The sequence below is a fragment of the Miniopterus schreibersii genome (genome assembly GCF_964146895.1).
Source record: "Miniopterus schreibersii genome assembly, chromosome: 15".
In the NCBI taxonomy this organism is placed as follows: domain Eukaryota; kingdom Metazoa; phylum Chordata; class Mammalia; order Chiroptera; family Miniopteridae; genus Miniopterus; species Miniopterus schreibersii.
Window position 1 is genome coordinate 5,611,975 of NC_138115.1, and position 26,903 is coordinate 5,638,877.

Below are 26,903 nucleotides of genomic sequence, written 5' to 3' on the forward strand. Positions count from 1 at the left end.
AACCCTAAATCTCAGAGTTTTTTCTAGCCTCCCACCTTTCTGTGTTTGTAGATACTTTCTCCAACAGCAGCAAGCCTGGCTCTCCTTATCTACCATATATACTTACTTTCTCAATCAATGTCTCATAACCTATCTATACAATCAATTTCCCAACTATGCTTTCTGCCCACCACCCCACAGCTTCCAATATCTTCCATTTTGGGGTACTCTCAGACATGCCCTGGCATGTCTCTTATGAGCACCTCTCTTCTCACCTCACCACCCTCTGTCCTCAGGGACGAGGGGCTCGCCGGTGTTTCATACAGTCCACGGCTGCTGGAGTAAAGGCTGTTTCCAAGTCTCCTGCAGAGCCAGTTGTGGACTCATGATTTAGTTACACTTATGTCCAGTGGCGGCCAGTCTGACCAGGAGGTGAGAGTAACGTGATGGAGGACTGTGGTGGCTGTGGAACCTTGACACTGGTCCTTAACTTGCCTTGGAACATTACATGAGAGAAAAATAAACTTCTATCTTACTTAAAGTTTTAAAGTTATTATTTAAAACTTTTGGGCCCTCAACATGTAACCTAATTCTAACTAATACTACCCCTGCCAGAAAAGAAGGAAGCAAAAATCTGAATCCATTAGACAGTATGGAGGTGTGTTAGGAGGTCAGTGCCAAACTTACAGAGGTGAGTGCCAAATTTACTTGCCTGGATCAAGAGACAGGACGCATAGAAGTTTAAAAGAATGACCATGGCAAGGCAAGGCTCTCTTGGAATGGCATTCAAGTTCAAGGAAGGCAACTGAAATTCCTAAAAAGTTAAGAAAACAACAAACTAACCATGCACACAGTAAGTGAAGGTGACAGCTGCAGCTCTGCAGAGCAGCAGGCATTGATCTGCTGGAATCAGGTGGAATTTGGCAGAATTCGGCAATGGTATAACGTGAGTGAACCTAGGTTATCTAGAGTTATCAAGACCACCCTGATTGAGGACGGTGTGTGTCTCCATTTGCCTCCGTAACTATTAAAAATTGTTCCAACCACCCTAGCTGGTTTGGCTTAGTAACTAGAGCGTCCGCCTGCAGACTGAAGGATCCCAGGTTCGATTCCAGCCAAGGGCACATACCTTGGTTACAGGCTCGATCCCTGACCCCCATTGGGGTGCGTGAGGCAGGCAGCCAATCAACGTGTCTCTCTCACATCGCTGTTTCTATCTCCCTTCCACTCTCTGAACAGCAGTGAAAAATATCCTCAGGTGAGAATTAAAAAAATACATAAAAATTGTTCCAACCTGTGTATCAGAGCACATGAAAAATCACTCCAACCCCGGCTGAGAGGGTGACCTCACTTCCTTGGACCTGTGACCTCATCTATAACATGGGACTTGAAAAGTGTTTTTTTTGTTTTATTTTTAAATATATCTTTATTGACTTCAGAGAGAGGAAGAGAGAGAGTTGAAACATCAATGATGAGAGAATCGTCATTGATCGGCTGCCTCCTGCTCACTTCCATCCGGGATCAAGCCTGCAACCCGAGCATGTGCCCTGACTGGGAATCGAACCTCAGTCTCCTGGATCCTAGTTTGACGCTCAACCGCTGAGTCATGCCCAGCCGGGGGAAAAGTGTTTTCTTAGTTGTTAGGTTATTTTGATTGAACCCCAGGTAGATTTAGAACTTAGTAAACAGATGAGAAATTTCTGAAACCCATATTATTAATCCTAATAATTATTAATTATTTGCATATATTTTTAGTTGATGTATTTGTAATATTTAAGAGAATTTGGCATATTAAAATAACTAACAATGTAGAGAGAGTAAAGATGGTGATAGACTGAATGGAAGCTACACTGACACTCTCCCAGGACCAAACTGGAATTACAACTAAAATAGAGAAAAACTATCCTGAATAATCAACTGCAACTGAAGATGAGCTGGAGAGCACCCTCATGACCGAGGAGGAAAGCTGGAGACTTCATAGACTGGTAGGAAGTGCAGAGGTGCAAGAGGGCTGGCTGGGCTCCCACAGGCAGCAGCTGAAGGTCTGGAGGGATAGCTCAGCTGTGGGGGTTCCCACTGAGGATTCTGCTATCTAAACCCCAGGCTGGGCTTCCCAGCCCAGAGCACTAGAACTGAGAAAGGTGCCCACGTAACATCTGGCTGTGAAAAGCAGCAGGGTTTCTGTCTGCCAAGGAGAGGTGGCTGGAAATGCAGGCAACCCCTTAAAGGGCTAACACACAAAGTTTTGTGTGCAGCCACTCACCTTGGGCTCCAGCAGAGGGAGGGCAGAGTGGACTGGAGCTGTGTGAGGAGAATATAGGGTTGTGGGCTCTGGAGATAGAGCTTCTAGGGCAGCGATCTGGATTCCTGTGTGGAGTCATTCCCCCATACTGCAGAGGACATCTTTCACAGGCAGACATTTATCTTCCAAGCAGCTTTTGCCTGAGGAGGAAGCAGTTGCCCCACCCTGCTGGAAAACCTCTCATCCTACCCCATGGAGTTTCTACAGCCTGAGGCTCATTAAGAGAATCACATTAATCAGCCTGCAGACAGAGGCAGACCTCACAGTGCTTTGAGTCTTTGCCTGATCTGCTTCTGGACCCCGGCCTTGGAAAAGCAGACATTGGTGTGCATCTTGGTCCTGTTCAAATGCACCCAGGCACAACAAAGGGGGCCTCAAGCTGTGGGTTGTTGATAGCTCCAAACAGGGTACTCAAGGCCAGTCACAGTATCTGACATTGGCCTGCACCCAGAGACCTTCCAATAAGACAGAGTCCTAGCAGGCCTGCCTAATACATAGAAACAAAACAAAATAGGCAGCCAAAATGTGGAGGGGAAAAAACAAGCCCCAAATGACAAAGAACAAGAGAAGTCTCCAGAAAAAGAGCTAAATGAAATGGAGATAAGCAATCTATCAGATATAAAGTTCAGAATACTGATTGTGAGGATGCTGAACAGCATGAAAAAAGATATGGAAACTATGAAAAATGATCAGTCAGAAATGAAGAATGACATAGCAGAAATAAATAGTACATTGGAAGGAACAAACAACAGATTAGAGGAAGCTGAGGATCAGATTGGCAAATTAGAAGACAGGGTAGAAAAAGTCACTCAGTCAGAGATCCAAAAGAAAGAAACAATTTTAAAAAAAAGGGACAGCCATGGGACATGAACCGTAACATTCACTTCATAGGAGTACCAGAAGAGGTCGAAAGTAAGCAAGGGTTAGAGAACCTGTTTTAAGAAATAATGGCAGAAAACTCCCCTAACCTGGTCAAGGAAAAAGTCACACAAGTTCAGGAGGCACAGAGAGTTCCAAGCAGGAAGAATCCAAAGAGGCCCACACCCAGACACATCACAATTAAAATACCAAAAATTCAAGACAAAGAGAATCTTAAAGGCATCCAGAGAAAAGCAATCTCTTACCTACAAAGGAGCTCCCATAAGGCTTCCAGCTGACTTCTCATCAGAAACTCTACAGGACAGAAGGGAATGGCATGAAGTATTCAAGATAATGCAAAACAAGAATCTAAAACCAAGACTACTCTATCCAGCAAGGCTGTCACTCAGAATAGATGGTGAAATAGAGAGCTTCCCAGACAAAAAAAGGCTAAGGGAGTTTATCACCACCAAGCCAGCACTGCATGAAATGTTAAAGGGACTGCTTATTAATAATAAGAAATAGAGAGAGAAACATAGGCATAAAGAATTAAAATGGCAATAATTAAGGACCTATCAATAATAACCTTAAGGACTTTAAGGGAAAGATCAACAGCAATGCAGTCATAGTTGGGGACTTGAACACCCCACTGACTTCACTGGATATATCTTCCAGAAAAAAAATCAACACAGAAACAGTGACTCTAAATGGCACACTAGATCAGATGGATTGAATTGATATTTACAGAACAGTTCACCCCAAAGCTGCAGAATGTATATTCCTCTCAAATGCACATGGGTCATTCTCAAAGATAGACCACATGTTAGGACACAACACAAGTCTCTACAAGTTCAAGAAAATTGAACTCATATCAAGCATCTCAGACCACAAGAGCATGAAATTAGAAATCAACTACAGTAAAAACACTGGAAAACATTCAGACACATGGAGGCTAAATAGCATGTTATTAAACAATGAGTGGGTTACCAATAAGATCAAGAAAGAAAGAAAAAACTTCCTGGAAACAAATGAAACTAAACACACAACCACCCAAAATCTATGGGACACAGCGAAAGCAGTCCTAAGAGGGAAGTTCATAGCACTGCAAAGCCTATCTAAAATAGCAAGAAAAATTTTTAGTAAACCATCTAACCCTACACCTTAAAGAATTAGAAAGCTTCCCTGTGAAGCCATCCGGACCAGGGTTTTCGTTTGCTGGGAGATTTTATTACTGCATCGATTTCATCAGTTGTTATTGGCCTACTCAGGTTTTGTGATACCTCCTGACTCAGTTTTACATGATCTCACTCTTATATGGAATCTAATAAACAGCATAGACTGAGGAACAAAATAGATCCAGAGACATAGAAGTATGGGACAGGTGATGAATCTCAGTGGGAAAGCAGGCCTGGGGGAGTGGGTGGGGAGAGATTAATCAAAGATCTTATATGCATTGATGCATAACCCAATAGTGTAGTGAAGGCCTGGGGGTGGGGTGGATGCTGGGTTGGAAGGGATCAATTGGGACAAAAGGGGGGTATCTGTAATACTTTCAACAGTAAAGATAAATTTTTTAAAAAAGAAAAGAGAAATTGGACAGATTCTCTAAGCTCCCTCTGTGCTACAATCTGCTTTTGTTTTGTGGAGAGACAGAAAACGGTGGCAGTGAGGACATGGAGTAGGAGGGAGGGTTTACAGAAGAAAGCATTTGCTCTCTAGCTTTGTAACTAACTAGCCTAACCAATTGGAGCCATATGTCTCTGTCTGTAGAAAATGAGATGATTAATTCTAAACTTTAATGGGAGGCTCAAATGGAAAACACAAAGAATGAAAAGTCTAATATATAATGTACTATTTAAAGGCAAACAACTCTTTTTAAGTACTTAATTCAATGTGTTTTAGTATATGCAAGAGTAAGTATATTCACAGTGGCCTAAGTTCAGAATATTTTGTCACCTCAGAAGGAATCCCTGCACCTTTGTACCAATGGTACACATTAGCACATGCTCCCACCCTATCCCCCTGTCCTGCCCTAGGTAATCAATAATTTACTTCCTGTCTCTATGGATTTGCCTTGTCTCAATATTTCAAATAAATGAAATCATACTTAAAAAACAAACCTAACAATATATGTTGATTCCATTTTTATATGTTTTCAGTTGTGTAACTCATGTTACTGTTGTAATTCTTAGGTTGAAAAATAAGATTTTTGACAAAGATTATAAAAGTATTGTAATACTTTTAAAGTTCACTGAATCTTTTAATGCGTTAGGGAATTATTGGTACAATTTACAGCTTGAGAAGGTTTTGCCTGTTGGGTCAGATAATTGATATTCTCAAGAAAAGAAAATGAATATATTTAATTTATAAATTCAGTTTCAAATGTTAAGAAAATTAACTTTGTAAGTGATGCTGATTGCTGAAGGGGTGTTTAGTGTGTCCATCTTGAGTATTTTGAACATTAATCAAAGCCCCCTGGAAAGTGAGTGTTAAAATTTTAAAGTTATGATTAAAATGATAAGAATTGCAAGTTGAACTCAAAAGGCTTATGAAAAAATGGGTTTTTAAAAATTTGCCCCTTTACTAAACCAAATATTTCATTTAAGGGTACAAGTGTGCTCTTTGCAGCAAAGCCTCCCTAGGTCTCCAAACACAGTGACACAAGGACTGTTCCCTGCCGCGGTGGCCATGACCAGCCTGTGTGCTGGACTAGATTGTCTTCCTGGCAGGGACTGGTGCCAGGCTGGTTGCTGAAGCTGATCCCTGCTGACTGCCTGGGCCAGCGGTGCGGGAGGGGAATGTCTGCCCCTGCCCTGGGCAGCAAGATTACATCTCCCCTCTTCCTGGGATGGAAGGTGTGGCAGAAACAGCGTGGCTGGAGGTTACGCCCCTCAACAAGTCACTTATCTTTTGAACTCCAGTATTTTCAACTATAAATTGGAGACAGTTTCTAAATTACAGAACTCTTGGGAGGTTTAGTAATAATAGAAGTAAAATCACTTACGTATTGCTTGTCATCTAGCAGGTTCTTGTGGCATTTGTTAGACAAAGGTGTGAAGGCTGATGGATTAGTTTAGGAACTGTTTAGGGACAAATCAGAGGGTGTAAGACATAAAATGCATGAAACCTCCCATTCTTTAGTCCTACCTGTGCTGTCCCCAGGCATTGTTCAGTCCTTACCTGGAGTGTATCCTTGAATTTGCCCAGTGACCTGTGAGATGCCTGCTATTATCCTTCCCATTTTCTTTTCTTTTTTAAATTTTATTTAAAAACATGTCTTTATTGACTTCAGAGAGAGAGAGAGAGAGAGAAACATCAATGATGAGAGAGTCATTGATCGGCTGCCTCCTGCACGGCCCCGACTGGGGATGGAGCCCGCAACCCGGGCCTGTGCCCTGACCGGGAATCGGACCGTCATCTCCTGGATCCTAGGTCGATGCTCAACTGCTGAGCCACGCCAGCTGGGCTGCCCATTTTCTAGATTAAAAAATCTGAAGTTTAGAGAGGTTACTCTTAAGTGATTTAAAATTTTACACAGTGAAGTAAAGCAGTTGAACCACAGTTTAAATCCAGGAACCCTAGTGCTAGACAGTGGCCTTAGGCCCACGCTTGTTGATCCCTGTGGTGTTGACATCCGTCTCTGCGGTAACTGTGGTGCACAGAAGGGGGGGCCAGTATTGCCTCTGAATTTCCAGAATTGTTCCCTGACATTTGCACCCTGTCAGTGTGGACTCCTGTCTTTTTTCACATGCATAATAAAAGCACCGAGGGGTGCATTGTTGGAGCAGGCTTGGTTCTATTATAGGGTGATCAGCTGTACTAAACCTCAAAAACAACTGTTGTATAGACTGTGAAAGGAATTGCTCTTGAAGCTACCAGTCCTTGTGAGCTACCTGATAGGCACACCCTTTCATGCAGCTCAAACAGAAGGTATTTGTTGCTATTACCAGGTCAGCAACTTCTCTTCATTTTAATTGGCATCGTCAGGAATGCGGGTGTCTTACCTTCTTTCTGACCTCTGCCGCCTTCCCCAGCTTCCAGCCTCTGCCACTGCCCCGGACTTGAGTGGGTGTCCTCGATGGACCGTCATGCTCAGGTGCCGGGGTGGAGCTTCAGCTCTGCCATGTCCTGTGCTCTGGAATCTTCACCTATGTGGTCTTGGACAAGGGACTTCATTTCTTTGAGTTTCAGTGTCCTGATCTCTAGGAACAGTGTTTCCTGCAGAGGGCTGATGTGAAATTAGAGCAGGTGTGTTAGGCCTTTGAACAGTTATTGGGCCATCGGTGCTGAATATCTGAGGTCTTTAAGACACACAGCATCCACCCCAGCCGCCTTAGTAACAATTACAGCAATGGCAGCATGGTACTAAAGGACAGATAACCACGTGTCTTGAACAAACACCAGCTAAGCTCAGCATGTGGCCTGCTTCCCAGCTCATTTCCCTGCCCTGCCGCCAGCCCCAGGGCCAGGAGCCCCAGCACCATGTGTTGGGGGAGGGAGACGTGCACAGTACAGGCCTCAGCCTGCTACCGAGGCATGACCTCGAACACCTCCAGATGGAGTCGGGGCATGTGTTCTCTGCCAGGAATCGTTGCAGGTGGACCAGGGCCATTTGTGCCATGTGACAACCGTGGGTATCAAAAGGGTGACAGATAAAAAGTGAGGAAACATGCACTTCTTGGAACTAAACAAACTACTCAAACATGAATCAAAACATGGTATGCGTTTGCAGCAGGGGACTCCTCTCTGGGGTCTGGAGACACCCGTTTACTTACAAAGCAAAAGTGCATCTGGGTGGAGGCTGGGTGGTGCTCGGGTCGTGGATTTGGGCTTCTGTGAGGGCATCTGACCCCTTTATGTTGAGGCAAACTCCTGTGTTCCCATCAACCACAGGCACATTCTTACCATTTCTGAGTGACTGGAAAAAATATAAGGGGGTATCTGATGCATTCTTAACCCTTGTAAAAGTCAGTACTAGAAGGTTGTAGTATTTATTGTAAAAATTATCTTGCCCAGTGGACAGCATGTCCATCATCATCACCATCTACTGTTTACTTGATGCAAGTGTAAGTGGAAGCCATTGTGCATAAGTAAGCCAGGCACCGGGTTAAGTCCTTTTTCTTCTCATAAAGCACTCATAGCACTTCTGAAAGGTAGGCACGACTTTTGTCAGCTTTATTTTGTAGATGAGAAAATTGAGGCTCTATTTTCTGGCCAGGGTCACTCAGCTGACTAGTCAGGGGCCAAGCCTGAGTCCATCCGGAGCTGCCTGACCCGTGGGTCCTCTCCAGTGTTTTCTTCTTTAGGGGGGACTTAAGAGGGAGGGTAGATTTATGTACATGGAAAGGAGATGTTATAAAGGTCTGCGTGTCCCTCTCCGAATGATGGAGCTTGGGGACACCTCGAGAGGGCGCTTCACGCCCTGAGTCACCCTTCAGGAAACATGACATGAGGCTCTGCTTTGTCTTGAGTCTCACAGGGACACAGCTCATCCCACCACAGCTCATTCTGGCAAATGCAGTTGTATTCGCCGCCAGCCCAAGGAACACCACACGGGCCTTGAAGCAGAAGAGCAGCTGCTGTGTGGACAGGGCAGGTTTGCCCCCCCCCCCCCCCCCCCCCCCGTCCTGAGTCGCGCCCCCTGTGACCTGACAGTGGTAGTAAGCACAGCAGAGCTGAGTGGCGGTGTTCTGTGCACCTCTCAAGCACCAATACAATCTCATGCATAGTAAGCTCATTTTAAAAGTAACTGTGATTCCCCTCCCCCACCATTTACAGACGTAATACATGTTCTTTGTAGCAAATTTAAATCAAAAAGAAGAAAAAGTTACCCATAATCTATCCCCCTCCAAATAAACAGAGTTAATACTTTGGTATATTTCATTCCTAATTCATGCTCAGTATGTACATTATATATGTACCTATATTTGTAATAGTATATATTTTATATTACAGCAAGCTTTTCCCTCACTTAATAAGACTATTACTGTTCTTACCAAGTCAAACAGACATAATTTATTTAAATCATAAAATAGTTTTTCTCTGATTATAAATCACATAAGCAGTCACTGTAAAAAGTGCAGAACTATAAAGAAGAAAGTAAAAGTCATTTGATCCCCCAGCCACTGTAGTTAGCCACTGTTAACTTTATAGCATTTCCACCTTTTTTTAGGCATTTATATCTGTATTTCTAAAGTTTTCAAGAGTAATGTACTTCAGTTTGTGATGTATTGGCCTTTATCTTCTAAATATTTTCTGGTGGTTTTCTTTCAAAAACCCTGCGGGCTTGTGGGAAGTCTGGAGTCCCAGTGTCACGCTCCAGGCAGTGGCAGTGACAGTGTCCCCACAGAAGAGCTTTGGGTCAAAGATTGTCATTCTCATCACTTGTCACTAAAGTGGGAGACCCAGGCTCCAGACACCGTCCTGCTCTCAGGAGGGCCCAGGGATCCCCCGGAGAATTACTTCTGTCCGTCCAGCATGGAGTAGCCGTGCCACATCCCCGGGACAGGCGCTTGCGAGGAGACGCCTTTGGTGTTGCTGTTATCAGTAGCTTCCCCTGAGCTTTTCAAAACATCATTGCTATAAAGATTATGTTTAAAAATGATTAGTTGTTTTCAAAAAGTTATATATGTTCATGGTAAAAATAAAATATCCTTTTGAAGTCAGCACCTTGCTTGTCATCGGCCGAGGTAGGAGTGTTCCTACAGGATTTTTGGTTTAAGGTGGTGGTTAGACGCCAGCGAACAGTGGCCGGCCTGGCAGGTGCCACGGTGGCCAGGCACCGGGCGTCAACTTTATGCTGAATATGTGTTGTGTTTAGTTTCAGTGAAAATCCAGTTAAGAGACTATTGCTGTCTGTTGGCAATGCTGGGCTATTTAGATATTTTGTAGTAAGGACACTCCTGTAATTACACTGCAGGGAAAGCCTTATTTCTGTGCGTAGTTCACTTTCACCGAGGCGGGCGTGCTCCAAGGGCTTTCTGTGAGCACTGGGCAGAGGCACCTCCTCGCTGTCTCAGGCCACACGTTCCAGGTGCTTCCTCCCCATCCTGAATGTCTCAGGAGCACGGAAGGGGCGCCCAGTCTACTCCTTGATCTGCACAGCTCAGGAGCCTGTGAGGAGGGTTGTGAACATACCCTGCATTTGGGAAATCAGACAGGTCCTGGGCCTGGGTGAGTTAGAGAGGTCGGGCTCCTGCGAGGTGATCTCTGGGCTGTAGTCTGAGGGCACAGGGCTCCCGGGTTTAGAGTGAGGCTGTGCCTCACTGAGCTGTCTCCCCTGGAGATGTGTGTGCCCTGGAGTAGAGACTCTGCTGCGAAGGGAAGAGCTGGGCCAGCGGCCACTCTGCTGCGGAGCCCCCTGAAGGACCCACTTGTGAGAAGCTCGGGAGTCACCCTTGATCATGGAAGGGAGAAGCCTAGAGGAAGCCGGAGTGGTGTGGTCGGTGGACCGAGGATGGCAGAGTGACAGACATTAGACAGTGGAGCAGATTCCAGACAGTAGCATGTGAGAACACCTCTCACCAAGGTAGGGCCAGGTGGAGGAATTGACTTAAATAGGAGAAAATAGGGAAAAAACAAAGAATTTTATTAAGTCAGGAGATCTCAGAATACTAGTACGGAAGCTGTGAAAGTGAAGAAACATCTTTAGATCTGGGTGCAGCCAGGAAATACTTATATTACATACATTTTAAATTTCAGAGTCATGCCTGTCGGCTCTGAAAATAAAAGCACCACGAGTCATCTTCCCGTGTCAGTTCTGGGCGTTACCGCACGTGATTCCTCCTGTCGCTCACTGGTTAAGACCGACAGGAGACCCCTTTCATGTCTGTTATCAGGCAGCTTCCAAGTGCCTGCCACTAAAGGAGGGGTGCCCCAGCCCAGCCGGGTGCTCAGCATCTCCCACCGCGAGCTTTAATCCCACCGTAAAGCCCTCATCCCTGGCACAGACTGGCTCTGCTTGCCTAATTGAACCTTCATGGAATGCATCTTTGGTTTGAAAATCAGAAAGAAAAAAAAGATTTTTTACAGCTGGTTTTCCTTTATCCCTTCCCTTCCATTGTACCACAGAACCCTGTAGAAATGTACTGGGTTTATAAATGCTTCTCTTTTTAAAAAAAACACACACACTTTATTGATCTCAGAGAGAGAGAAAGGGAGAGGGAGAAACATCAATGATGAGAGTCATTGATCAGCTGCCTTTTGCACGCCCCCCACTGGGGATCGAGCCTGAGGCCCAGGCATGTGCCCCGACTGGGAATCCAATAGTGACCTCCTGGACCCAAGGTCGGGGCTCCACTGCGGAGCCGCGCCAGCCTGGCCATAAGTGATTTTCTCCTTCCAGGACTGTTTCTAGGACCTGTTGAAGTTACAAATGTTACGCAGATATTTTATTCATGTGTGTCATTAATTCATCCTGTAATTGGTATAAAACACGATAGAGATTTCTTCTGGAAATTTCTTATATAAAAACTCATGTGTGTTTTTTCTGAAAAATTGTGATTTTACAACTGACTTCATTTTCAGAAGAACTGTTTACTGTCCTGTGGTTGCAATCTTACAGTAGGAGAAATTCTTCCATTAGCTGTAAGTACTTGAAAAAGGTCACATGGGTATTGTTGCCATCAATGTTAGGATTGCCCATCCTTAATCTTCTTATATAAATAGATATTTTTATTTAATAGGCAAAATATAAGGTTAGTCCATTAGTATTAAACTATAGGAAGAGTAAGATATTACAACTGAATTGAACCCTTCTAGAGGTAATTTTTATCTAGCTTTAAAAATTGTATTACCAGCAAAGTGTATATTAATAGTTATGAATCTCGTACCCTTTTGGGACAGTGGCTGGACCTGGAGAGTATTATGCTAAGTGGAATAAGCCAGGCAGAGAAAGACAAATATCACATGATCTCACTTATATGTGGAATCTAAAGAACATAATAAACTGGTAACAAAATAGATTCCGTGACATGGAAACATGGATTGGATCAGACTGACAAATCTCAGAGGGAAGGTGGGGGTGGGGGAAAGGGTGGGGAGAGATTAATCAAAGACTTATATGCATATATGCACAACCCATGGACACAGACAATAGTGTGGTAAAGGCCTGTGGTGGGGAGTGGGTGTGGGGTTGAAGGGGTCAATGGGGAAAAAGGGGGACATCTGTAATACTTTCAATAATAAAGATAAATTTAAAAAAAAACCCAGCACCTATAAATGTAAAAAAAAAATAGTTGAAAATAAGATGTTTATCAAGAATATTGATAAACTTATGTTCAGACATTTACCGTGGTCCTTTTGCATTATGGTCCTGAACTGCGTCTTGTGAACAAATTTTGCATAACTATGTTGTCAGGAAGCCGTCTCTAAGGAGCAGAGTGAACCGGCTTCCCCAAGCCTGCCTAATTGAAGACATTTCTTTCTTACTCTATTTAGCTTATGCTTTCCCTAATGAATTTAATGTTTTTTCTTTTTAGGTGTAATAATGCTTCCAAGAATGTTTATTAACCAGCATGGGACTATTGGCAGACTATAAAATTTGCTATAAAACTGTATTATAATTAAAATAACACTCTTGGTAGAAAATGAGAGGAAGACCTTTGAGAAAGAATTATTTTCATGCAGCTGATAGCGAAAGGAGACCGTGGTGTGGGTGTTTCAGGCTTTCTAAGTGGCTGTAGAATTGGTATCTGAGAGTCTTCCATGTCTATCTGTAAGTCCACCAAATATGTTTCTTACAGTGCTTTTGTCCTAAAATATATGCATAGTGATAGTAACAGGTTCCATCACGCAGTGGAAGCCTGGCCTGAGCAGGGCAGCATGTGGGAACCGCACCAGGAGAGGACACGGAGAAATGCGTGCTGCGTGTTCTGGCTCCCGCGTGGCGGGGTGTAGTTAAGAGCAGGGGCCGGGAGGCACGCGGACCTGATGCCAGCTCGGAGGCAGTGCCGTGCCCGTGAGCGCGTGGGTGGAGCAGCCCGCCCCCCACAACGCCCGGAGAGCCGGTGGCGTTACTCCCCGGCCTGCTTTACCTTGTTACCTTAGTGTGCTTGAGCCATCCTGTGTGCTCAGACGAAAATTGAGTTCCATGTATGGGATAGTCTTCTGTGGTTATGGTTGGGAATAGGAGGCAACATTAAAAAAAACACACCTAGACATTTGTGTGAGTTTTGGGAGAAATCAGATCTTTAAATAAAATAGAAATAATGACACTGCATGTGAATCAGTCTGGTAAATAGTGAGTGAGGAGACTAGTTACTGTTCAGTAGGATTTGGTTGCTTTACTTAATTTTCGGCACCTTGAGTAAATAACCACATGAATTAAATTGCTTCACGTGAGTTTCCTTCAAGATGAGAAAAACTGCCCGGCTGGGCGTGGCTCAGCGGTTGAGCGTCGACCTAGGATCCAGGTGACCGTGGTTCGATTCTCGGGGCACATGCCCGGGTTGCGGGCTCGATCAATGACTCTCTCATCATTTATGTTTCTATCTCTCTCTCTCCCTCTCCTTTCCTCTCTCTGAAATCAATAAAGATATATTAAAAAAAAAAAATAGATGAAAAAAACGTGCTTTACGTTGGGCTCTGGACCTGCTGGACTAATTTCACCCTTGAGATGGGACCAGAAGAGATGATTGTAGTGAACTTATTTTGGGCCTGGAGTGTAAGTTGCAGGAGATGTTTCCTCTGCCTTTTTCTGTTTACCCGACTGAATATATGGCTTCACAGTGTTTGAAGTGGTTGCTTAGCCTGCCAGGTGGGGGACGTGGAGTCCTCTGAGGTGTGGTCAGAGGACAACACACAGTGACAACGCCCCAGTGAGGCCGCGGAGGTGTCGTCTTGGTGGTTAGTGCCTGAAGCTGATCCGGTCACACCGTGTAGGGCCAGTTAAGGGCTCTGTTAGACATCTGTCTGGCTGTCCAGTTTGCTGCTAGAAAGCCTGAGGAGGAGAGCGCCCTTTCCTTCTGCAGGACAAGGCAATGGGATGCTCAGTGTCCTTTTAAAAGAATTTTAAGAGATCACAACGAAAAATTTGAGCAGACAGCGAAAAGGTTTTTCAAACACTTGATGTCTTCAAAAGAAGTACCTTCCTATATACCACTCTTTTGGTTAATTGCTGAAAATAATGATAATGATGCTAGATATCATATTTTGGCTATTTTTAAAATATTATAGATATAGTTTGGCTATTTTTAGATAAGCACTTACCTAGTATATTGTGTTTATTTTTTGACATCATCCTAGCACATAAATTATGATGACCATTTTACAGTTGGGCTTGCCGCAGTTACCTTTCTGAGCCTCAGGCTCCTCTTCTCTACAAAGGGAGTGATGGGTGGAGTTGGAGGTTGTCCCGTGGGTCTGTTAACCCCAAAGACCTTGCTTACACTGCTTTTCTTTATATTCATTAGCATAAATATGCAATAAATTCTTTTTACTTGTTTCCTTTCCTGGTGAGTTTCTGATAATAAGTGGTCGTCATAGCTTGTCTTCTGCTGTTTGATGGGAGCCCGTTTATTCTAAAACATGGTTTGGCTGGTGGCGTGATGGCTCATTTCCAGGCAGAATCGGCTGTTAGAGGGCAGAGAGTGCGGCACAGAGACAGCTGTGTTTGCTTCTGAGAGAAGGTGGGCCCTGGCTTTCTGAGGGTTAGCAAACAATGGAGAAGACCAACCAGTAGAGACAGTGAACTTGAATAATCTCGCGACAGCAGGTGCAGTGGCTGCCTTGCCCAGGGCCTGTGTCACGTCCTTCGGCAGCTCCTGCTGCCTTGTGGTAAACCCTCTGTGGCTCCCTGTTGGCAGCTCTGCTTGCTGGCCTGGGAGTAACAGCATCGGCAGGGACAGCTGAGACAGCCAACACTGCAGAGCTCGCACTTTACATGAACCGTGCCACATACCAACAATTTTTTTTACCATCTTTGCCCAAGTGGAAATAATCTTTCTGACTCTTCACACTCTACAAAGGCAATACATGGACTAATTGATTGTGGCAGTGGTTTTTCATAATCATAGGAATTTTTAGGCGCTTGGGATAAAGTAGTCACATGTATTATCTCATTTAATTTTTAAAACAATCTTCATCATCATTTCATAATCAGGTAAACTGAGTCCCAGAGATAATAAAAGTAACTTGGTCAGTATCACACAGCTAGGTAAGGGATGTAGGCTGGATTGGAACCGGAGTCTAGACCTGCTGTGCTGAGCCAGAAATTACTGGAGCCTTAGAGAAGATTGTCAGGTGTAGTTCTCTGATTTTAGACAAATGTGAGTCACAGAGGATGCCAGCTGTGGCCTGAAGGTGGGTACTGCCTGGTTGATTAAACTTATTTGATTTGGGGACTGCCTTCTTTTTTCTCTCTTTTTGGTGGTTCAGGAGGGGAGCTCTGCTATTTTCTAAAGCCCGTCTCCAACACAGCCCTGTCTCCAACACTGGGCTACTTCACACACCCAGCTTTCCTGCCTGGCCCATAAAGATATCTGAGTTTACGACTCTGGTTTCAAATTCAAGAACAGGCAGTTCACTCTTTTCCTGAGTATGAAATGAAGATTCCACAACCACTTTCCCCTGGGAAGTTTTGTTACCCTGCCAACATGTAGAAAATATTGCTTGCTTTTAGTTTTAATCCATTCCCTCCTCCCTTACCCAGCCCTGTCAATATATAGAGCAACTGCTCAGAGAACTGTTGGTTTCCAAGAATATAGTTATTAAATACTCCCTTTGCATTTGTCTTTGACCCTGCCTTCCTCTGACATCTCAGATGACTGACAGGTCGTTGGCTTCTGTGCCTGGCAGATTGGCGCCTCTGCCGCGGGCCAGCGTCATTACGCAGTGAGATCAGTGCCTCCAGCCTGGATTTACTCAGCAGCTTCTGACACTCAGAACAGTGAGGGGACACGTGCCTTGCTTTCCCTTGGGATGGTCCAGGATTAGGTTAAACTGGTAGGAATATTTAAATGCCCTCCATAAACAGACTCTGCATTTAGGCACATTGGATGGTTTTTGAAGTTCTTTATCCCTTCATTTTCAAAGTTGGCTGGAGAGGGCTTTTACAAACCGTTTTGGAAGTTATGTCAGTACCACTTTCTTTGTTGCTTAAAAAATAATTTCAGATCAACTGCTCACTCTGAATTTTCTTTTCAGATGCAAAAGAAATTGTTTTAAAAGCTCAGATCTTAGCCGGAGGAAGAGGCAAAGGCACGTTCAGTAGCGGTTTGCAAGGAGGCGTTCACTTAACAAGAGAGTAAGTCTGGAAGCTTTCATTCCTTGTCTGTGGGCCTAGCAGTTATGGAAGGAAGGTCTTGCTGGTTAGCGAAAGGAGCACGGACAGCGAAGGTGGGGGTGGAGGCTAGGAGCTAGAGCTAGCAAATAGAGGAGACACGTTACAGGTAGATGCTGCCAATGCCGGGTTCCGTCTGCTCCCGTTAAAGGGTTTTTCTTCACTAACTGGCGATACATGACACTGCTTCTCTCCTAGACAATCACTTTTTCACTCCAAATGTTGGAAATGGTACCAGTTACAAATTAAGTAACTGCTTCCTTAATGTCACTCTCCTACTCAAGAACCTGCAGTAGCTCCCCATTGCCAGTGACGCCAGTAGTCTCCCCTGTCTGATGCAGTGCAAGTCTTCCTCCATCTGGGCCTGTAGGTTCAGCTGTAGCTCCATGTCTCCCGGCACTGAGCTTGTGCCTCTCCTTTCACGAACCTTTCACTTTCTGTTGTGATTCTTACCCTCACCTTTATCCCTTCATTGTCCAATACTTTCCAAATTGCCCTCTCTCAAGTCTTAGTTATTCAGCTCTTATCTAAACCTGTTATGCATCTCAGCATTGTCTCTTTACTGTGACTAATTTTTTGGGGGGGGAGGGTAGCAGAGGTAAGTACAAATCTTTTCTTTTCTCCTTCCCCCTTCCTTCCTCCATCCATTTGTCTGTATTTATGAACGGAAAGTCCCAGAGATTCCGGGCATGGAGGTGTACCCTGTTTAGTGTAGACATGAGAATTGAGTGCAGACCCTGCTTTAAAATGATTTTTAACAAACATTGAATTTCTTTTCTCTCTCTCTCTTCTTCTCTCTCTTAGCCCTAAAGTTGTGGGACAGTTGGCTAAACAGATGATTGGATATAATCTAACAACGAAACAGACTCCAAAGGAAGGTGTGAAAGTCAACAAGGTAACACGAATGCTTCTGGTCATTTTCCATGTATGTGTTAAAAAGAGAGAGTCATACTTCAGTTTGGGCAGAACCTAATGCACTCTGGCGATGTGCCCTTTTGTTTTCAAACCTCATGTCATCTGTTTAGTATGTGGTATGGCTTTGAGGAGAAATAAAAAGTTTCTGTAATAGCAATATTATTATCCTCAGCATGTAGTAAAAGTGAGGAGGGTGCCTGAGTGAGGCAGGAGCTTTGTCTTTCAGAACACACATTCTGTTCCAAGCTGAAAGGGCTCCGTGTGACGGCTGTCGTGCTTAGCAAGGGACATTCCCTGCTCCCACAGCCCAGCCTCGGCCCTGTGCAGAGCTACTGCTCCGCTTGTTTTTCCAAGTGCAGCTGTACCTTACTTTGAGGTTACTGTCATCTGAGCCAGTGCTCTTGCTGAGAATATGTTGTATTAGTGAGATCTGTTGGGGCACCCGAGTGTGTATAGAGCACACACACAGGGGCGTACACACACACATACACACACTCTCACACAGAAAATCGAGCCCAGAGCCTAGGGCCCGGCCTCAGTCATGAACTGTGCATGGCAGAGCTGAGGCCGAAACCTACCAGTTGTCCTGTCAGTCTGTTCATCTCAGCTCCGCTGTGCCCTCTATCGAGGCCCCAGACTTGCTGCCTGATTTGCAGGACTCAGTGCAAAATAAAACCATGGTGACCCTTGTTCAAACTGCACGTCAGCTACAGCAGAACATTAAACCAGGAGACTGGGAGAGGGACCCTTCTGGGCCTAGGCCCTGTGCGATTGCACAGGTCATGCCTCCCAGCGAGGAGGCGCAGGGCTAGATGGCCCCACTGTAAGGGCAACCAGGGCCCAGCACGTTGGGGAGGGACCATCTGCTCTGTGGACACTGAATCCCAGATGATCTCTGCCAGTGTACCACGCTTAGGGAAACTGAGGCAGTGCATTCTGGATTTACTTTTCAGAGAGAGTTGTGTGGAAAATTCTTGACCGGGATCGAAAAGAAAATCACCAGCTTGTGGTTATTCTGCCCCTAGAGAGTCTGTCTTCTTCCCAAGGGGACACTGAGCTGGGGGGAGACTGGGCATTGCGATCGTTGGCTCCTTCGCTTGGACACAGCCTTTCTGAGTGTCAGGGACACGCACCCAGGTTCCGCATACCTCCCCTCCCACTGCCGCTCACGCTCACAGTAGCCGCAGGAACTGTTTCAAATGTAAGAGTGTTTTTTTACTTGGTTTTGTTCAGCCCAGCACTGCTTTCATTTCCCTTTTAAATCTGGCATTGAGCCTTTACCTGGGTAACTTCTTCAGAATTTGTCCATAGAGGAAATGATTAGTATTTTTGTTTGTAAGAATTCGGGTTTTTTTTATGGACACATGGGTTTTTAGATTAGCGTTTGTGGTACTTTTTAAAAGCACATAAAAATACACAAAGAGTCACGCTATATAGATGAGCATAAAATTAGTTTATAGAAAGGTTCCTGAAACACCGGCAAGAAGTGCATTCTTGAAAATGGAGTCATTGCCAGGAAACTACTAGAGGGATTTATTTTTAAGTAGGTTTTTTTCTGATTGCAAAAGTGATTAACTTATATAGAAATCCCAGTAGTACAGAAATATAAAAGTAAGAAGTACAAGTTCCTTGTGTTCTCCCCCCCAGCCCTTCTGCTGCGTAAGGGCCGTTTACCACCTTTCCCTAACAGGCAGTGGTGTCTCACACACCTTACGGAACAGGCATTTCCTTTTTACTGTGCAGCCTCGGACATGTCAGAAGTCCCCAGATTATAGAAGGTTGAGATTTCTAAGTCTGATTGAATAGTTATTTCGGCACATACAGACCTCTGTACACATCGGATGTTTTTCCCTAGGGCCGTGCGGCTATGTGGTAGTGTGACCGAGGGACAGTGGCAGGGCGGTGAGAGGCAGGAGTGGGACTGCCGGCCGTGGGGGACGGTCAGACACGGGTAGCTTTGCAGCTTCCCCGTCACGGCCGAGCCACGGGAAGCCTGTGCCCTGGCCTCGGTCTGGCAGCGAACCAAACCATTCAGTGCTCACATCAGGGTCAGCCCGTTACCAGGCGCTGCTGAGGGCCCCACGGAGAGGCTGCCCTGACGGTCTCCTCGGTGTCGGTCACGAGGAAGCTTTTCTGAAACACACCTAACTGAGCTTCTCATGGGATGAGTGTTCACAGTCCATTCCCATTCTCTCTGTAATGCTTCCTAAAATATTCTCACGGCCTAGGTCATAGGATGGCTTAATAATGGAAAAGATTGCCTTTGTATAAAATTCTTGAATTATCTATTGATAATCATTGTTTTCCTGGGGATGTTTCATAAAGAGTGATAGATTATTTTTACAAGTAGGCACTATCTGGGACAGCAGCTGGTCTTTACAGACAGATTTGTCGGAATCCAGAGCACATCTGTCCACATTTTAGGGGAATAAGAATAGGACTTGTGACAGCCCCCTAAAAGTTATAATGTTGTGTTAGAGTAGGACAGCCCCCTAAAAGTTATAATGTTGTGTTAGAGTAGGACAGCCCCCTAAAAGTTACAATGTTGTGTTAGAGTAGGACAGCCCCCTAAAAGTTATAATGTTGTGTTGCTTCTGAGGAAAGCTCCTGAGAGTCAGTCAGCCTCATTCACAGACAACTCTGTGTTAGCAAGTGAACTTTATCAGGATGGTTCTAGATATCCCCAGCACTGTATGCCAAGAAATATTTCTTACATACTCACAAGCTGCCATTCATGACAAAAGAATCAGCATGAAGCCCCTGGCAAGGTATTTTATCTTTAACTAGTGACCAATTCCATGCAAATTTGAAAAGGAATTCTAAATTCATTATGTTGTAGATCATCATAAACAGAGTGAGGTGAAAGTAGGCTTACAGTTGTGAGTACTCAAAACAGTTTAAATTCTTTCATTATTTATTAATTATTGTATCATTTTCCATAGGAACAGATGCACACCTACTTTTGCCCCACCCTGTAATTGTCACATTTCAGGTGACTTAAAACTCTGTTCTTGTGGCATCTGGGTAGCTGGAATCTAATGCTACTCAATCTATAACTGTCTATGTGAAACCTGTTATTGATGTACTTTTAGTAAAAGCAGTGTAAGTACTTCTATTATTTTCAGTTCTAGTGCTAATTATTTATGAAAGTTCTTATTTTCTTTTAAAAATCATGCAAGATATCTTTACCATTCTTTCTGGGAGCGTAAGTTGGTACAGCCTCTCTTTCCAGGGCAATTAGAGAGTACCTATAAAAATTTTAAATATGAAGATTCTAACACTAGCCATTTTATTTTCAGGTACCTTATCTACAGGGGTACTCAAACAAATATGCAAAGATATATGTACAAAGATATTCACTGCAGTAGCATTGTAGAAAAAGTGAAGCCCATATAAATGTCTGCCTTTAGGGACAGGGTTAAATAAATATTGACATGTAAGTACATAGTCACAGAGAAGAGGGGGACCTTGGAAAGATGTCTAAGTTGTAGTATTAAGATTAAAATCACAAAGAAAGGCATCCAGGTACACACAGAATGCTTGCGTGTGCAGGTTCATTCCACTGCCATAATACTTGTAGATGCTTAGAAAAAAGACCAAAGAGTTAGCAGTGGTTTTTCCCGCTCTGGCTGCCGCGTAGAGCTGTGAAGGTTGAACAGAGCCGAGGACTCTGGCTGAGGCAGCGAGCGGGGCCTGCACCCTCCCTTCCCACCTGCCTCCTGCCCCGTCATGGTCCTGGCACGTGACCGCATCCCCCCAGAGCAAGGGGCAGCTTTTCTGATGATCACAGAGGTTCCATATGGCCTCTGGACCACGTTGGCTGCTGGGGCCCACGGGGTGTACGTGTGTGGCTTGTCTTGTTTATATACTTGTGGTGTCACTGGCATTAATTTTGTAAAGCAAATGTGTTTGTCATTTAAAAGAAAGTAAAAACTGAAATACAGATACAGTGAACCAAGAGACGGAAGTATACAAACCTGTGAAGCATCAGAAACACACTGTAGAAAGAACCCTTTGGCAACCGGACTTGGTTTTGCACCAGAGCAATTTGAGAGAAATCAGTGTGGCAATATATATGTACTGTTAGCGTCTCAAATTAAAATAGCAGCTGCTTCCCCGGAGTTTTTCTTCAGTGTCAGGGTTTCTCAAGGAAGAAGAAAGGAAGATTGAAGTGGGAGGGTTCCTTGAGGCCAACAGTACCTGTCACTTGGACTCGCTAACAGGATCAGTTGCTGAGGACCTGAGCAGGGTGCACCCTGAGAGCAGAGCCCGCGAGTCCCTGCGAGCCAGTGTACTGGGTCCCGGGGCCCGAAAACGAAGGCGTTTCCTGTGTGTAGCGAGTCTGTATAGATTCCCAAGCGGAAATCAGCTTGATGCTGAATTCATTTGACTTTCCTGCTGACCTGTAGGTGATGGTTGCCGAAGCCTTGGACATTTCCAGGGAGACCTACTTTGCGATTCTGATGGACCGGTCCTGCAACGGCCCCGTGCTGGTGGGCAGCCCCCAGGGGGGCGTTGACATTGAAGAGGTGGCAGCTTCAAATCCAGAACTTATTTTTAAGGTATGTTTGGACTTCTGGCTATTCTGTGTTCATTGATTGCTGTGGAAGCTGGTAAATATGGAACGTGAAGTCTGAGGCAGACAGTGACACATCTCTTCTGGAATTTAGGGCACAAAGAAATCGAGACTTTTTCTTAATAGTCATCGAGCTGAGAGTTGGGTAGAACAGAGATACTCACTTTGTCTTTTTCTTTGCTTTCCCTGCCCTCCCTTCTTTCCTTGCCTTTTCTTCTCCCTCAGGCCTTTCCATCCAACCTGCCCCGAGAATTAAACAGTGGAAGCAGGCTGTGGTATTCCACTTCCTCTTGGTTAACTTGGCCCATTGAACAGCATTATGATCTAGAAAATCTCCACGGGGACCAGATGTGGACTAGAGAGTTGCCTCAGTGTCTGTCACCACTACTCATGTCAGATAGGGTCCTTCTAAGGCCCAGAGCCTTCGTTTCTTTCAGTCCTTTAAATCTTCTTCCTTTTTTGGATATTAAGATTGGTTTCTAGTCCTGGGTGGTGTGGCTCAGTGGATAGAGCGTTGCCCTGTGCACCAAAGGGTCTCAGATTCAGTTCCCGGTCAAGCGCAAGTACCTGGGTTGTAGGTTCGATCCCTGGCTCCAGTCGGGTCACTTGCAGGAGGCAACCAGTTGATGTGTCTCTCACATCAATGTCCCTCCCTCCCTCCCTCCCTCCCTCCCTCCCTCCCTCCCTCCCTCCCTCCCTCCCTCCCTCCCTCTCTTCCTTCCAGTCTCTCTCAAAATCGGTGAAAAAAATATACTCGGACAAGGATTAACAACAACAAAAAAGATTAGTTTCCAGCCAAAAATATCTGAAGTCAGATTCTAACTAGCCAGTAAGTTTCCCAGTGTCTCTAATCTTTATTTTTGAATCAGTAAAATGAAAATGGGGGTAATTGCCACCCCATAGAATTGTGAGAGTTAAATAAGGTGATGTGTGCTTCCCAGCCTACCTCCACTATAGTAAAAACATATAAGGCCTTCTGAACTATAATTCCAGTTTTTAATTCTGGGTTCATAGTATCAAAAAAATCACATTAAAAATTTCTAGCAGAAATACTCTTTCATGTAGAAAGTGATTTTGTTTTCCTTCACAAAGTGGGAAATTTATCTCTTGAACCACTTTGTGTAAAGCACTGACATTTAGTGATTGGTTTTAGAATATTTTTACCAATGTTACATATTTAAGTTAACTGCTTTGGAATGTGAATTGAGACTTACAGACTGGCTTACTAATACAGGTTTCCCCCATTTTTAAGCTGATTTTCATAAAAGCTGAAATCCTCTTTAGATTTTTTTCGGTTAACAAAAACACATGAAAGCTAACTGGCAAAGCACACTTTTGAAAAGAAGGGGATACCTGTAATACCTAGCCATTACCATTTAAAACAAGCCGTTCCTGCCCTGGCAAGTGTGGCTCCATTGGGTGGGTGTCGGCCTGTGCACTGAAAGGTCGCCAGTTTGATTCCTAATCAGGGCCCAAGCCTGGGTTGTGGGCTCGATCCCTGGCAGGGAGCATGCAGGAGGCAGGCGCTCCATGTTGCAGTCTCACATTGATATCTGACCCCCCCTCCCCCCGTCTCACCCTTCCTCTCTTTCTAAAAATCGATAAAAATCAAAACAAAACAAAAATCAGATGCCATCCATTTGTTAAGGCATATGTGAAATAGGGTGATATGTGAGCAGTATCTAGGAGAGAATGGCACTAAGGCTGAGGTTTTCATGATTTTTATCATTGGTAGAGTGTTTATATCATAAGCTAATATTTAACCTGTGTAACAAGCTCTAAAGCTAACAGCAATATTAAGCTGGAAAAACCTTACTTTGGAAGCCTTCCAAAAGATGACATAAAAATTAACTGACTAAATATACGTCATTGCCATCTGTGCAGTAATTAAAAGTGAAAACTGTCCTCTGATTGTCTTGTGAGCATGCCCCCTGAAGAATTACACTTTTTGGACAGGCTGTTTTATAGAAGGCCTGCCCATTAAAACCGACCCCTTAGGCAGCTGCGGCCGCCTCACTCAGAGACCCCAGGAAAGGTGCCTCACTTTCATTACTCATTTGCAAATAAATATGAAGCACTTTCTTCTGAGGTTGTCTTCTCACCTGACTATCTGGATTTTGTTTACGTATTCCGGTCACTTTTCTCCAGGAGCAGATTGACATCATTGAAGGTATAAAGGACAGCCAAGCACAGCGGATGGCGGAAAATCTAGGCTTCCTTGGGCCTTTGAGAAACCAGGTACCTGTGCGATGGGAGGCCGATCTGTCTGACTTGTTTTAGGAAACCTTTGAGAACTTGCCTGATTGTCTCTAATGTTTGTGATTACCTGGAAACAAGGTAATTTATTGTGTGTTTTTTCCTTCAGTGTTTCTGATGAAGAAAGTATTTCTCTGGTGTGTATATATATATGTCTGTACCTTGGTGTGTGTGCAGTGTGTGACCTGCACTTTGTCACGTATGTTAGTCTCTCTTTCTTTTTGCCAGCTTGCAGCCCCAGCCCGTGAGTTACAAAAGGCAGCATAGTGGTTAGAAGGACAGGCTGAGGGTCAGGCGGACCTGAGTTTGAATGCTTCGCTGCTACCCAGCACGTGAGCGCGTGTGACTCAGCCCATCTGAATGTCAGCTCCGTCACCTGTCCAGTGGGGCTGATGAGACTGACGGAGCTGGAGCGAGGACCGAGCACCCCGACGTGGGAAAGGGCTGGCTCGCTCCTCCCGGGAGGTCGCTGTGACTGTTGGCAGTAGCACCCCTCGCTGCTGTCCTTCCGTGGTGAATGGACGTACGGGAGTGTTAATGGCCTGAGGGTGATATTTCACTGAAAACGGCTTAAGACTTGCCACTTTAGTCGTTATATCTCTTGGCTTCAAAGCCAGAAAAATCGGCCTCCGAGTTCTGAGGGAGGGTCTGTCTTGAGCCTCCCCCTGCACTGCCCTCGGGGCAGCCGTGGGGCCTCACTCATGTCTGCGTAGCCAGCTCCCGAGATCGCCACCAAGTTCTCCACAGCTCCACGGCTACGTGGGAACTTGGTGGCGAGTTTTCCTCCTTCATTACTATGATCCTGCGTGTGTGTGGGTGTGCACCTGTGTGTGCGCCCGCCTGTGTGTGTGTGTGCGTGTGTTTCCCCTGCGGCTCTGGGACGGTTACAGAGCATTTTCCTTCATTCAGTTGGCAGTTTTCCTCCATTGAAACAGTAGAGACTGCATTTTTTTCTTATCTTTCCTTTTGATTGACTCATTTCTGGAACTGTAAGAGCAACAGTGAGGCACATCGTAGAAGAGTGAAGCAGAATAAGACTTTTAAGTGGGTGTATGCTCCAGAAATTTATATGGAGCCACAAAAGGCCCCTCACAGCCACAGCAGTCGTGAGAGAGGAGAACAAATTTAGAGGAATCACAAGACCCGATATCAAACTGTACTACAGGCATAGTAATCAAAGCAGCATGGTACTGGCCTAAAAACTGACACATAGACCAGTGGGACAGAATTGAGGGCCCAGGAATAAACCCACGCCTTTGTGGTCAATTATTGTTTGACAAAGGAGGCGAGAGCACACACCGGGATAAAGACAGTCTCTTCAATAAATGATGTTGGGAATATTGGACAGATATGTGCAAAAAATGAAATTGGACCACCTTCTTCCGCCATACACAATAATAAACTCAGAATGCATTAAAGACTTAAATGTAAGACTAGAAATCATAAAAATTCTAGAAGAAAGCATATACAGTAAAACCTTGAACATTTCTTGTAGCAATATTTTTTCTGCTATGTCTCCTTGGGCAAAGGAAACAAAAGAAAAGATGAACAGATGGGACCACATCGAACTAAAGAGTGTTTGCACAGCAAAGGAAACCACCAACAAAATGAAAAGGCAACCACTGAATGGGAGAACATACTCACCAATGATGCATCTGACGAGGGGTTAATATCCAAATTGATAAAGAACTTGTAAAACTCAACACCAAACAAACAAACAAACAATCCAATTAAGAGTGGACAGAGGACCTGAATAGACACTTCTCCAAAGAGGACACACCGATGGCCAAGAGACACACGAAAAGATGCTCAGCGTCACTAAACAGATGCAGATTAAAACTGCAGTGAGATATCACCTCATACCTGTCAGAATCGCTGCCATCAATAAATCCACAAACAAGTGTTGGTGTGGATGCCGAGAAACAGGCCCCTTATGTGCTGTTGTTGGGAATATAGACTTGTGTAGCCACTATGGAAGACAGCATTGTATTTCCTCAAAAAATTACAAAGGGAGCTGCCTTCTGACCGAGCCAGTGATCCCACTTTTGGGAGAGGGAGAGTGAAGGGGAGAGAGGGTGAGTGAAGGGGAGAGAGGGAGAGTGAAGGGGAGAGAGGGTGAGTGAAGGGGAGAGAGGGTGATCGCAGTGGTAGATCTGTCAGGATTTGTTCATCCAGGGACACTGGGATAGGAGCTCAGGGAAGTTATAGATTTGGGGATCTCTGCTTCATGATGCCTCCTCAAACCTGCGATGGGTGAAATGTTCCGGGAAGCCGGTGGAGGCAGCACCTGAGGAGGGAAAAAAGTCTAAATGAGGGTCAAGATGATCAGTTTCTGATCTTTGATAAAGAAATGGTATCATAGAGGCCCCATGGACTCAATATGACTTTGAAAGTTACTTAATTTTCATCTAGAATGTGGTTTAGGCATTTGGAGGAGGTACCTCACTCATGGATGAACGGCATATAAAATGATTAGTTTGTAAATTTAATTATACCTGTCCTGTGACTCATGCCTGATGTCTCTCAAATGTGATGTGAGTTTTAATAAAAGTAAATATCACCTTGCGTAAAAACCCCCAAGTGTGTGCTCCTGATGAAAATCCACTTCAGCAAGAGTGGGCTGAAAAGGCTAAAGCCATGGGAAAGCCGAACAGGACTAAAAATTCACAAGTTCCTCAAGTGTCTGTACTATTAATTTCTGAAAACACTGGCACCATGAATTGTCAACACTGCCTCTA

At 44.6% G+C, this 26,903-nt stretch overlaps 1 protein-coding gene across 1 annotated transcript in view; it reads left to right on the top strand.

Moving 5' to 3' along the window:
* The window catches only part of SUCLG2 (succinate-CoA ligase GDP-forming subunit beta), a 235,221-nt gene that overhangs the window by 106,614 nt on the left and 101,704 nt on the right, over nt 1-26,903 (top strand). Inside the window, exons 3-6 of the mRNA XM_081159599.1 lie at nt 16,283-16,382; nt 17,223-17,313; nt 21,743-21,895; nt 24,058-24,147. Of these exons, the coding sequence (XP_081015725.1) occupies nt 16,283-16,382; nt 17,223-17,313; nt 21,743-21,895; nt 24,058-24,147 (434 nt within the window). The remainder of the gene's footprint in view (nt 1-16,282; nt 16,383-17,222; nt 17,314-21,742; nt 21,896-24,057; nt 24,148-26,903) is intronic.